We start from the raw sequence: 14,964 nt of genomic DNA, 5'->3' as shown, positions 1-14,964 counted from the left end.
TGGATGTGTGTGACGTCCTTAGGTTAGTTAGGTTTAAGTAGTTCTAAGTTCTAGAGGAATGATGACCACAGATGTTAAGTCCCGTAGTGCTCAGAGCCATGTTTTTTTCTAAACAGTAGCAATAGTACTGCTGCTCTTTGCAATTGTTGACACATTAAAGAAGTTCGGAGGCATCCCCTTTCTGTACACAGAATGTGTTTCAGAAGTTCAAATTAACTGGTGATTTGGGAATCACTCCTGGGAGAGACCAACAACCAATTGTGCCACAAATTGTTACCATGGCTGAGAATGCTGGATGCAATATGCAATCTTCAAGCAGTGCATGAGCTGTCACAACAGCTGAACATTCCATGGTCCATCATTGGAAAAGAGCAGCAGACAACTGTGATATGATATCTGTACAAACTTCCAGGCTGTCTTCGACACTGATGGTCATCACATTCAGTAACATTTGTAACCTCGAACGTGAATGTGGTAAGGAATTAACAAATATTACCCTCTCATTTGGAAATTAAAACATGTTTCTTTCAATGACTTACTTAATATTGCTCTTCCACATGTCCTTACAAATGTTTCCACAAACTTTCATTGTCATATGATCACTCATTTTTTTATGGGGATCTTCTTAAGTAGTGGAAGTTCAACTATAACGTCCCCATATTTTAATGCTGAAACTGTCACACATGGTGTGGAAGTTCGTGAGTTACACTGTAATTAAGCCAAAAAGATGTGATGATAGTTTATAATGGCCAAAAGTGGTAATCATCTATGTTATCTCAAAACTATGACTGGAATTAATAATCAGTTATAACTTTCCTACAATTGCTGCATTTCTCGATATGCACTGTGTAATAATATTGCACAAATGGTAGCAATACAGTACTCTTCACAGAAGACAGCCTCACATCATGGAACCAACCATTACCAAACCTGTCTCTGAGTTGCATTATTACTTTAACACCTACAACACATTCAAACCAAATTACTGCAATTAGTGAGCAATGAACATCAATTACACATAGTAATGTATCCACAAGGTCAACCAATCATGCTTTGATACCTTGTACAACAATTTGGGGGAAGCTGTGGAATCCATAGGGGTGCTTGCACTCATTGCTTCTAGCCTATCATTTCTTCATTTGGTGCCAATTAATAAATATGATTATTTTACAATTTCCTCAGTTTCTTCAAAAATTCCTTATAGTTAACTTAGCCACTTTCATACAACATTTTGGAAGTGTATAGCTGTCTTTAACCCTTTAACTGCTCTGGACGTGTTAATGTGCGCGCCTTTGTACCTGTCCTGGTGGGCTCTGAACATGTTGGTAGCATGCGTAAACATGTTCAGAGCAGTTAAGGGGTTAATATAGTGTATACAAGATATTCTTCTTAAGCAAGTAAATCACTAAGTGCATAATAGAATTATCTGTAATTCACTGAATCTTATTCTTGTTAAGGTTGCAATTCTGTACAGTACAAATTAATAAATGAAAGATGTATTTATTCAATACAATAACATAACACCATAATGTAGAAATAATTTATTCTATCAACAATCTTAACATATTCGAAGAGTTCAGATTCTTGACTGAACTAGTCTGATGAAACCAAAAATATCACATAAAAAGCATATAATATTGTCTTTATCCATTGTAGTAAAAATATCACATGAGAAACATATGGCATTCTTTTTATGCCTGTTAGTATCAAAACTAATATTTTTTTTTTGAAATTCCAAAATGCTGTATGCAAAATTATGGACAGGGGGATTTCCTTAAAGTACCAAATCTTACAAAACTGGATAAAGGTGACCCACTGATAAAGACCCACGACATTTGCTCCAAAAGAACTGATAACTTAGCATGGTTACCTAATGCATCTTATTTTAATTGATACTGCTTTCATCAGACACTTACATCTCTAGGAGGATGTCCTGTCACTTGACTTTCTACATTGTTTGGGTAGACATTGATGATGACCAAGTGGCAATGATGAACAGTGATTAAGCTGAAAACAAGTATGGGTTCAGAAAATTTTGACAAGATATGTAAAATTTATGCAATTAAATTTTCATGAACAGTCCATATAACTTGCAACAATTTGTAACAGAAATTTTACTTCAGAAAGTTTTTTGATCACAAATGACATTGTTGACCATAGATCAGAAAAAACCAGCAGCAGCAATGCCTGATAATTAATACTCCTTTTCTCAATTGTTTCCTATGTAGATTTGATAAATTATTTCTCTTAACATTTAGAATATCTGTGAAGCAATTCAAACATTTTACATTGATGGCTATTCAAAATCTGAATATTTAGGACAATGGAAAAGTAAGATATAAAACATTATGGGTAAGATTCAATAATAACGGTTAGGAAGTGTCGCATTAAGTTTAGAAACAAATAACGATATAGAAGTGAAAATTTATTACTATATAGATGTTTTTTCCTAACAGCTAACTAAATATTCAAAATCAAAATAATTATTTATTGTTTCTTTATAAACAAATTTAAGTAAGCAGCCATTGCAGTTCTGTGTGCTCAAACCACAGCACGATGAAACAGCAAACACATGATGAAACAGCAATGTTTCCATGACATCACGAATCTTTTGCTGTGACTGGTTGACATGAGCAACTCAAGCAACTGCCATGGTAATTTACACATCGTATTTATATTTGTGTATAAAAAAATATGCATTTTAAGTGATATGACACACAACCACTCAGCTGCATTGTACATTTCTCTGTTAAAATTGCAAGTATATCTTGCCTAGATTTACACTGTTTTTGTTGTCGATTCATGTTTACATAATGTCTGGTGCATCAAGTTACTTCACTTTCATCATAACCACATGTCCAAAATTTTGTGTGATAAGTTGCACACTGAATTAATATTGTGTTGTTTTCAAATTCGTGGTAAGCTGTTATTATTCACAAGAACGTAAAACTCACTAAACTCATGCACAATAAACTCACAAAAAGAAACTTACTAATAACAAACATTACTACAGTCAGCAAGCAAGGAAACTAAAGTAACGGGGCATATTTCATGCACGGGCTAAATTTCAAACACTTTTTCCTCTTATCACTCATGAAACTCTTGCTAGGTGGTGATTCCTATGTTACCATACTCTAGTACACTCTGGTGAGACATTTGAAAACTTATTCCAACAGTGGATATAGCAGCCAATGACAGAAACAAAAAACTGTCTAAAGCACTATCAAAACAACAAAAGCACTATCAAAGCAACAATACTAAACATCGGTTAATGATGCATCAAAGCATATGAGAGATATACAGAGACAGGGAGTCAATAGCAAAGTTTCAGCAACTCTGTTCATTCCCCTATGGTGTAAGCAGTGGAACATGAAAATTGTTTATGTTGGTAGGACACTCTTAAGCTAAAACACCAGAGCCTTCAGGGTGCTCATAACAGCTGAACTCCAAGGAAGCCAAGGCCCAAAACCCTCATTACACAGAGCTACGCGGAATTTCAAGGCACAGCCTTAAGACTAACTACTACCTATTCAAAAAATATCACTTGATATCACATATCAATAGTTACAAAAATGTTGACCAGTGTTATTTAAAGCATGTGGGAAATATGTGAAATGTGTTCTGATAATTAAAATTCTGTAATACATTAGTGAGAAATTTATTTTAATATATATTTTGGGGCAGCTACACCTCAGAGTCTTTAATTATGAGCCGCAACTGCCCATAACCAATGATCCTCCGTGATAAAGAGCTCAGTCATGTATGTACAGTTAAAATAACCTGGGTTTAATAATTTTTGACCAATGCAGAATGCCAACACATGCTTGCACAACAACAGGATGTGAAAATGCGGCAATCATGAGGGAACATTTAAGAAATGCAAATCCCGGTTGCCATTTGATCCGACTGACTTCTATGTCAAATGTAACTGATTTAAAGTTTCCTTTGTGTTTCAGAGAGAATTGTCACATTTCTCTGTTTCATAATTATTTTACCATCACGTGAGCTTGCATTAATTGGATTAATCACACTGATCACTGAGTAAACATCAGAAAACCTTACAACCATGTATCATTGTAATTTAATCAATCATCCTGCCTTGAACTAAGCAGTTTCTTGTAGTCATTTAAAAGCTATTGAATCATATGAACAAGCCTGCTTTCCATATTGCAAATCACTTTATTTATTACTGTGACTGATGAATACCTGCATGTCTTGGGTGAGTATCCAAGTCAGCAGAGTTTAAGAAGGATTATATTGTACTTTAAGCCTCTAAGCCTGGGGCCTAATGCAACATGTCGAAGAGACTCTTCCAGTAGCCACTCAGTAAACAGGAAGCAAACCAGCTGCAGATCATGGTCCACATGGGAATGAACAACGCCTGTCATCCAAGTTGCATGATCATGCTCGAATCATTCCAGTGACTGACAGATAAGGCTAAGAAGAACGACCTTGTTCATCAAATTTCAATGAAGTTGACAATCATCATCATCGTCCCCGAAACTGATCATGGACCCCAGGTTCTTAGTTGAGTGGAAGGTTCGAATCAGCGACTTCGAAGGATTTGACAAGCTAGTTTGTGACTCCCTTGCTTTGCACAATAAGGATGAGAACTGCGGGATCCCACTAAATGACTCAGGTATGTAGTACTCCTCCTACACAACTAGCTGACTGTCTGTGAGCGCACACAACTGTTTTTTCAGATTAGGTGATTCTTCATTCAAACCAAATAATGACATTGATGGAGTCCCTGAAGTTCCAGAGCATAACAGTATAAGACCCCATGAAAAATCCCCCTTCCCCCCTCCATAATTCTTAATGATTAACTGTCAAAGCATTCACAACAAAGTGCCAAAGTTCGACGCAATGCTGAAAAGCAGTGGAGAACACCTAATACTAGATACAGAAAACTGATTAAAATACAAAACTGATAGCAGTGAGATTTTGGGAGTAAATGTAGTGTAAATTGAAAAGATAGACTAATGCAAAATAGAGGTGGTGTGTTTGTCACAGTAGACAAAAAACTGAAATTCAATGACAGACATAGCAACTGTTTCAGATTATTTGCGCAAGACTCAATATCCAGGGAGGACAAAATCGTATAACTGGGTATTTGTATCACACAATCCCTGATGTAACCATAAGTTTAGAAAAAAGAACTGGTTTTCAAATTTGCTATTACAAAGAAAGATACAGACAGAGATATTGTCCAGGTTCATTCTTGCATTAATGCAGAGATGAGTAATAGACATCATGGTCAGACACAGTGAGAAAGTACTGAAATTCCTAGAACTGAATAAGCCCCAAGACCCGACAGAATATGTGGCAGATTCTGTACAGAATCTGCTGCTGAGATAGCCCCTCTCTTAATCATAATACACTGCAGATTTGTAGAAAAAAAATAGTGCCCAGTAGCTGAAAGGAAAAACAGGTGAAGAAGAGCAGCACAAGTGACCCACAAAACTACCGTCCATTCTCACTGATGGTCATCTCTTGTAGAATCCCAGAACATATTCTGATATTGAATATAATAAGGTATCTCTAACACAAAGATCTTTTCCATGCCAACCAGCATGCATTCCAAAAACATCATACCTGCATAGTCCAACTCTCAACTCTCTCATGTGACATCCTTAAAGCCTTGAATCATGGCAATCAGGTGGGTGTATTGTTTCCCAAAACCAGGAAAGTTTTTGGTTTCAGTGCTTATAGTGACAGTACAATCATGGGAAATTCATGACTGTAACACACCATATAGTGGAGATGCTGAGTCGCAGATAGGCACAGCATAGAGACTCCCACACTTATAACTTTCGGCCATTAAGGTCTTCATCAACAATACACAGACATTCATACCTACTCACGCAAATGCAACTCACACATACGACTGCAGTCTCAGGCAACTGAAACCACACTGTGAGCAGTAGCACCAGTGCATGATAGGATTGGCGACTGGGTGGGGGTAAGAAAGAGGAGGGGGAGAGATAGTATGGTAGGGATGGAAGACAGCAAAGTGCTGCAGGTTAGACGGAGGGCACGTGAGACATGGGGAGGGGGGATAGTAGTGGTAAAGGAGAGAAATAAAAAGACTGAGTATGGTGGTGGATTGATGGCTGTGTAGTGCTTGAATGGGAACAGGGAAGGGGCTGGATGGGTGAGGACGAAGGTTGAGGCCAGGAGGGTTACAGGAACATAGGGTGTATTGCAGGGAAAGTTCCCACCTGCGCAGTTCAGAAAAGCTGGTGCTGGTGAGAAGGATCCATATGGCACATGCTGTGAAGCAGTCATTGAAATGAAGGATATCATGTTTGGCAGTGTGTTCAGCAACAGGGTGGTCCACTTGTTTCTTGGCCACAGTTTCTCAGTGGCCACTCATGCGGACAGACAGCTAGTTGGTTGTCATGCCTACATAGAATGCACCATAGTGGTTGCAGCTTAGCTTGTAGGCCAAACGACTGGTTTCACAGGTAGCCCTGCCTTTGATGTGATAGGTGATTTTAGTGACCGGACTGGAGTAGATGGCAGTGGTGGGAGGATGGATTGGACAGGTCTTGCATCTAGGTCTATTACAGGGGTATGATCGATGAGGTAACGGATTGGGAGCAGGAGCTGTGTAAGGATGGACAACTGTACTGCGTAGGTTTGGTGGACGGTGGAATACCACCATGGGAGGGGTGGGAAGGATAGTGGATAGGACATTTCTCATTTCAGGGCACAACAAGAGGTAATCGAAACCCTGGCGAACAATGTAATTCAGTTGCTCCAGTCTTGGGTGGTACTGAGTTAGGAGGGGAATGCTCCTCTGTGGCTGGAAAGTGGGATTTTGGGAGGTGGTGGGAGACTGGAAAGATAAGGCATGAGAGATTTGTTTTTGTACATAGTTGGGAGGATAATCACAGTCAGTGAAGGCTTCATTCCATCCTGGATTTTCCATTGTTTGAAATTCATTACTGGATTGTCAATTTCTTGGCGGAGAGAATACATCATGTCACTGACAGATGTATAAGTAACTTTCGGACTGCATCAATGAAGTGTAATGGGACCCATACTGTAAATGAAGTATATTATCAATCTGGTAGATAAAATTAATAGTAACCTCATACTGTTTGCAGTTATCTATAATGGATTATTATCTGAAAAAAAGGATGCACAAACATCTGTTCACATCTTAATAAGATTTCAAAGTGATGAAAAGCATGACAACTTGCTTTAAGTGTTCAGAAATGTAGGCACCTAGGCTCTCAATCATAGGTAAAGTACATGGCAGACTTCATTTCATTGGTAGGGTACTGGGAATATGCAGTGAGCTGCCCTAGAAAACATTCAATAGAACCATCCTAGAATACTGCTCACATGCCTAATAGGACTGACAGGGAATATTGAACATATTGTAAGAGGGTAGCATGAATGGTGACAAATTCACTTGACTTACAGGAGAGTGTCAGGGGAAATGCTAAAAAACATGAATAGGCAGACACTTTGAGATAATACATTGACTATCAGATGAAAGGTTAAGGAAACAGTAGTAAGTGAGGAACATAGTAATATACTACAGCCTCCTACATATTGCTTCTGTAAGGTCTGTGAAGACTAGATTACATTAATTACAGATGTAACTAAGCAGTCATTCTTCCTGTGATCTACATACAAATGGAAGAGAAAGAAACCCTAAGAGAGTATGCGGTAAAATGTGAAGTAGCCTCTGACATGCACTTGACAATGATTTGCAGAGTACGGCTGTTGTCGAGGAGATAGAAATGTGTACTGAATGAATGTATCGACACTAACTTGTGCAAAGATGATTATGATTCTATTGACAACACTATCTGTAGCTGATTACTGTGTAGTTTCACAGCAAGATACTATTAGTGTGGTACTGAACTTGCACTATTTTGATCTGTGTGCAATGCATTCAAATTTTACAAAATTTATGGTGTTTACTTATTTACTTACATTAATAGATCTTGTTAGGTTAATCAAGTGGATTTTACCTGTAACATGTGATGAAGGAACAACGGAGCTTTAAGGCCACAGACAACAATGTCATTAGAGGCCAAATAAAATAACTGATAAGATGGATATGAGAAAGGGTAATGCTCATGTTCTTTCCAAAGGAGCCCACTCCAGCATACACTGATTTAGGGAGCTCATAGAAACATAAATCTGGATGGAACTTTAAACCCTATTCCCCACAAGTATAAATCCAGCACCTGTCAATCAGTGTAGCTTGTAGCTTCGACAAAATGACTGATTATTATGAAAACAAACTAGATAGTTAAAACATCATAGGAACATTGATCAACAGCCATATTCAGCATGATGAAGGAATAGTTTGATGTCATGGAGATAACCGTGAAACACACAGCAGTCGATTGCACAGTTTAAAAAAAATAAAAACAAAACAAAATAAAAAAGGAAAAGGAAGAAAAGCACACTGGTTGTACTAACTTAGTTGCCTAGAAGTTCATTGATTATGTGGTGGTGATTGTGATTTTAAAGGGAATTAACTACATGGTTACTCACAGTGTTTGACACACACACACACACACACACACACACACACACACACACACATATTCAATGATAAGAATGTTATAAATGCATTACACTCAGTACTTGTGTGATTACCTTAAGTGATGAAATTTAGCTGTCATGGAGGTAAAATTAAAAAATTTGTGCAAAAAGTTAAAATTGTGAGATACTATATGTAGTTTATACCTATTACATTCAAGAATAGGAACAGCCACAAATCTTGTTCTTTATGTTGGATTCAACCCTTGCAGCTGTGCCTCCTGCCCCAACATCTAATAGTGCTAACTTTAAATCTGGTAACAAAATTCCCATCTTTATAGCAAATGTAACACATGGATTATGGTCATTACATAATCTGCACGAATCTGTGGTAGCTGGCTTCAACCGATATCGCGCATCTTCAACAGCTGTGCAATATTTAAAATTGTGATGATCTGCTCTACAGATACACTGTGAAGGATTCTTCTTCTGTAGTACAAATTCATTAGTAAGTATGGTATGTTCAACTATCAAGATAGCATGTGGCAATAGCTTCTCTTCTTGAACTTCATAAAGATATATACCAACCTTGGCAGTTGTCGTGTCCCAAAAGAGAGTGAGGAGGACACGTTTTGACTGACCAAGTGCTTATCTAGTTTGATGCAATCAAAGAGCGACTTCCTCGTGGGCAGCCTGCAAGTCTCCACCTAGTAAATTAACTACAAGCTAAGTGGGATTTCAGGGACACAGAAGTTGGCATAACTCTCAAGGAAACTCAGGGCTAAGGCAAACCCCGGATAACCAATATTCGATGGAAGTCTTCTTCTGCCACAACTGAAGAGAGTTGCTCTATTTCAAGGCCTGTTATTGCTGTGTATTATTGTATGCAGTCTATGTAGCTCTACTAATCAGCTGCCTGTGCTCTTGTGATCCCAAAACTATCTTCTCAATACTGTTCTTCTTCCGACAGTCACACCAGACTGTGTGTGTCCCATTTTAGGGCACGTCCCCTCTTTAAAGCATTCCTCAAGTTTATGGAAGATTCTCTCTGATAGCTAATGAGCCTGTATGTGAACATTACCAAATTAGGTCAAATCACAAGGCACTCACACTGCGGTCACATGCTTCATACAAGACCATTGCTTGTGTGAAGTACAGTGTCAGGCTGATGCTGTGTGAACAAACGATTAAGCCAACACTTACTCTACCTTCCCAATATCGATTACACAACATGGTATTTTACAATGTTTGTAATTTTTTGCATTTTATATTGTTTTGCTATTCTTCTTCCCATTTCTACAGGATGTGACATGCTATGTCTCTGTTATATTTGTACTTATGATGTCTAGTTCCAGTGTTTACATCCACATTGCTTCTTTGATTGTCTTGTCTGCCAGTTCATTACAGGGGATATCTACATGGCTCAGTGTCCACAGGAAAATGATGGACGTCTCCCTGCTGTAAAGGGAATATGGTTCATCATAGATGGACAGATCAGTGTACATCTTGGAGAGCATTAATCCATTGTTTGCAATGGACTCAAAAAGTCACTCCACACAATGATAATTCTGTTGAAGAAAAGCTGTACCAGTTTTTAGTCCTCTATTTATGGTTATTAATTACATAGTAAAAATACCACATTCTTTTTGCAGTGAACAATGTCTGATTCCATCCACAGGCAAGATATGCGTATTATGCATAGCTGATCACTCATTTTCTTTCAAACTACCTTTGTAAAAGAATCTTTGATGACTGAATAAAATATAGAGGGACAAAAATTGTGATCCATGTTGTCTTTGGTGCCACACCATGGACACATCCTTAGTACTAGTCACGAGGGGAGTGAGGGAGGTCGGGGGTTAACTGGTAGTTTTTGCATTTAGGTTATTCGGGGAAGATAAATTTCTTGCAGTCAACCAGAAGGAGAGTAGTGGAGAGTACTTAGTGTACTACTTCTACTTCTGAGCTGAAATTCCTCTAATTTTCCCTTCATGGTTTTTCAGGACATTCACACAGGAGGAAGTAATATATTGGTTGACTCTGCAAGGAATCCACTCTCTCAGTATTTTAACAGCAAACCAGACCATGATTGAAAATGCATCTCTTATAGTATCTGCCACTGAAGTTATGTGAGCATCTCCACAACACATTCACACCTACTAAATGAACCTGTGATAAAATGCACTGATCTTTAGATCTTATTTTCTTCCTCTATCAATCCCTGACTCAAAATCAATATTCAAGTATTAGTCAAACGAGTGTTTTGTAGACTACCTCTTTTGTTAGTGGTCTACCCTTTGTGAGGATTCTTCCAAGAAATTTAAGTCTGGCTCCTCCCTCAACTGCAATTAACTTTATGTGGTCTTTCAATTTTAAGTTAATCCATACACATATTCCCAGATATTTAATGCGCATAGCTGTTTCCAGTGATTGTTTTGCAATCATGTAATAGGAAAATAATGGGTATTTATGCCTATTTACATACCTGTAATGAGAGTTAATCCTCAGCAGATGTTTTTGCATTTTGCTACAATTTTCTAGTGTTGTGACTTCTTTGTGTATAACAGCATTGTCTGTGAACAGCCTCATGGAAATTCCAATGTTATCCACTAGTGATTCAGGCCTATAGGTTTTTATGCAGATTCAAAGACACTTCTAGAAAACTGGAATGACTGCGCATTTTCTTTTTTCAATCACTGGGAACACTTTCGTCCTTCAGCAACCTATGGTACAACACTGGTCATCCTGCTCTAAGGTTCATTAATAGCTGGGTCTTTGAATTCTTGAACAGGATGGGATGACAGGGGTGACTTGACATCTGCTTAATCATAATTGTGTAGGTAATTAAATTAAGCCTGGCATCATATTTTTGTAGGGTTATTCCCATTTCCACAAAGAGGCTCTTGATGGAGCTCCTGCAGAAATCCCAATTTATGAAATGTATTCTGTTCTGGTGGACAGGGTCTAACAAACTCAAGGTGAGCAGTGCTCCTGACCACTAAACTATGCCTTCATCATCATCTAAAAGGGATGAAAGCAGTATTTTATAAAATGTATCTAAACCAGTTCAATCTGCTACCAAGGAAAAGTTACACATGAAACGGAGCTTCTTGAGTTTCTTCATGCAGGCTATCTCAAGTTATCTTATTTGCAGTTAACATGGTAACTGCTCATTATCAAAAATAAATCCTAGAAAATGATACTGGTCCATTACCTCCAGCAGTTTGTATCTAACTATAGTTCTGGGAGATGATGGGTAGACCATATTTTACAAGTGTTCATGACAAGAGATTTAGCTGGTGAGAAGTTGTATCCACAGTTTTGCACCCATTTCTGAGACTTGTGTATAGCTGGAAGTTAATCTGGGTTAATCATATAACTAATGAGAAGGTGCTGAAGAGAACTGCGGAGAAAAGAAATTAGTAGAAAATTTAACTAAAAGAAGTGATTTATTGATGACACACTGTCTGAGACATTAAGAATCACCCATTTATTATTAGAGGAAAGTTTGGAGAATAAAAACTGCATAGGGAGACTAAGAAATTAAGTGGTTTCAAATGGATGTGGTTGCAGTAGTCATCCAAAGATGAAGAGGCTTGCACAGGATAGAATAGCATGGAGAGCTGCACCAAACTAGTCAATGGACTAAAGACCACAGCAGCAGCAACAACAACAACAACATTTATAGCTGTCTGGAGTTGGCATTCAGCAGTGCATAATGATGTGGAACTATAATTTAAACAACGGTTGTTGAAGTGTAATGATGGTGTGACTGTATGTATCATCATGTCTACTATGTCATTTATTGTAGCTACAAAAAGTGAAGTGTTCAAACTAATCCCTGTGTAACTCCATTACCCTGCACATGTTCTATGCTGAGGGTTGTGTGTATTCAGTACAATCAAAGTGATAAGAAAATGTTATAAAAGATGAACAAATTTCTGCAAAAATTCAACTTGTGAGTGTTTATAACATCTTACATTGCCATGTTGTGTTAACACATTCGTAAATCAAAATACAGCAATTGAATTTTGGTGTTTACTATGCCATGTACAAGGTGATTTTGCTATATTGGGACAAACTGTGGGAAACAACCCCCATGCGAATAAGAAGTAAAAATGGTCATATGGACCTATTGCCAGAAATGCTTTCCATGGAAGATACACCCACTTGAGGGCAGGTACAAAAGGCCTTTGTCGGTCGCCAAGCAGGTAGCCCACAAGCATGGAGTAGGTCAGATGACCATGTGGAACATTCTCCAAGACAACTGCCACATCTGTCTCACTTACAACGTGTGCAGGCCTTATTCCAACTTGCACAAAGGGCAATGGTTCTGTCACAGGTTCATTAAAGGGGCCACCACAGTGCTAGGATTTCTGTTATCCAATCCCATGGAACAGTGGCTGTGAACCATTAGCACACGGTAAGTCTCAGCATAGGGACGAGAATTATGTGTAACTGCTTCTTGAGAGTGGAGCTGAAATACTACTACAGACAGCACATTCCAACTTGCCTTGCTTGTTCTCATGTGTTCTTTCCACCACTAAAACCTACACTGTCACAGATCTTTTACCTCTAGCTTCTAGCAGATTTACCCATCTTCGAATCCATTTCCAGCCTTTTCTCCCATTTAGCAAAATAGGCCTGTATACAAGGCACCCATGCCCACAGGGCAAGGGAGTCAGGAGGCCACCCTTCAGTTCTCTGGGAAAGAAAAAAATGTATTGCAATCAAGCATTTTTCTTTAAAGAAATGATTTCAAAGTTGGTATTATGCAGGTTTTTAACAGGGTCTTAACTGGAACTTTTTTATGGTTACTTACAAGTTGCCCTGTATAGTCGAAAATTTGTAACTGTATGAGATAATCAATGTTGGTTTGGGATCTTCAGAAGCCTCATTGAAATGAGGAAAGAAGATTTCTAGATTCCAAACATCAATTAAGCCATCCATGGACCATCCTTTCGAACTACTAAACCAATTAGTTGTTAGACTGACTAGTCTACAGCAGTTTCTACTTTTTGTGTGTTGTCCTGGTTTTGGCGTAAGTATTATGATACTCTACATTGGTATGTAAATTTGCTGTCTTGCCATATCCTGTCAAAAAATTAAGATGGATTTTCTTTACTATGTTCAAGATGTTGAAGCATGTGATTATGTATGTTGTGTAGTCCTGCGTGCATATCCCTACACTAATTTAAAGTGTTTTTTTAAGTTCCCTGTCTGTAAAGGGGATGTTGTAAGTATATAGTTCTTTTGAATTAATGGAGAGACTATTGCACTCTGTTAAGAGGCAGTCTTGAATGAAGTCAGGATATCAGGATATTGTTTATCAGATGCAGACATTTTTGCGTAGTACAGTTCCAGAAGTTCAGCAATGTCAATAATATTGCTGTAAATTTCTCTTTTCTGAAGGATTCCTTCGATTCTACTGATGAATTAATGGCCACCCATACACTTTAATTTGACTCACATTTGGAAAGTCACGATATGTCCTTTTATGGAAGAAACATTATTCCCCAACATTGTTTTTTTCTGTTATTCACATAAGTAACATGATTTTGCCCATAATCTTTTAATAACGTTTAATGGTCAGTACAGTGCTGGCATTTATGTTGTCACACCACTCTCAGTGTCCTCTGCAACCTCTTTGTACCACCGTGGTATAAGCTTTGTCTAGGAGGGCCAAAAGAGAATGGCACTGTAGTATCTGCAGTGTGAATAATTGTTTGTGTTGCATCCTGTACTACTTTGTCAGTTCTCTTCTCTGTATTTATTCTGATGCGCACATTAGCAGTTCAAGCATTCCAGCTGGCTCTTTGTAGAGTATGTCCAATGTCATAAAAAAATATCAAATGTGGGACTGTTACTACAATCATGCAAATGTCACTATCACAAAGATAATCAAGAACACTCCATTTGGCCATAAGTGCTATGGCAGGTCTATATATTTGTGGTCTCAGAAGATGGCTTTCTCTTTTTCCCCCTCCCAAAGAGACATATAGTTCTAATAGGGTATTTGCAAATAATAGAGAAATCAGATTGCAGATATAAGAGTAGTACGACATGAAAGGGAAGTAGTAATTACAAAGTGGGTGAGACAGGTTTGTAAATCCCCCATGTTATTCAGTCAGTAAGCTGTGGGAGCAGTAAATAAAACCAACAGGAAATTTGGAAAGGTAATTAAAGTTTAATGAGAAGAAAAATTGACAGCCTGACTTCAGCTGCCAGAGACTGTTGTCGTGTGTGTGTGTGTGTGTGTGTGTGTGTGTGTGTGTGTGTGTGTGTGTGTATGTGTGTGTGTGTGTGTGTGTGTGGGTGCGCGCGCGCGTGCGCGCGCGTGCGCGCGCGTGCGTTTCGTCTAATTTTGACAATGGCCTTGTTGGCCAAAAGCTTATTTTGTGACAGTCTTTTTGTTGTGCCTATCTGTGCTCAGCATCTCCACTATATGGTGAG

The 14,964-nt window shown here is 38.2% G+C and overlaps 1 protein-coding gene across 1 annotated transcript in view; it reads right to left on the bottom strand.

Moving 5' to 3' along the window:
• The window catches only part of LOC126334521 (integrator complex subunit 13), a 132,995-nt gene that overhangs the window by 95,676 nt on the left and 22,355 nt on the right, over positions 1–14,964 (bottom strand). Inside the window, exon 5 of the mRNA XM_049996873.1 lies at positions 1,917–2,007. Within this exon, the coding sequence (XP_049852830.1) occupies positions 1,917–2,007 (91 nt within the window). The remainder of the gene's footprint in view (positions 1–1,916; positions 2,008–14,964) is intronic.

This window comes from Schistocerca gregaria, chromosome 2 (assembly GCF_023897955.1).
Source record: "Schistocerca gregaria isolate iqSchGreg1 chromosome 2, iqSchGreg1.2, whole genome shotgun sequence".
NCBI lineage: Eukaryota > Metazoa > Arthropoda > Insecta > Orthoptera > Acrididae > Schistocerca > Schistocerca gregaria.
This window is presented reverse-complemented; position numbering and strand designations above follow the sequence as displayed.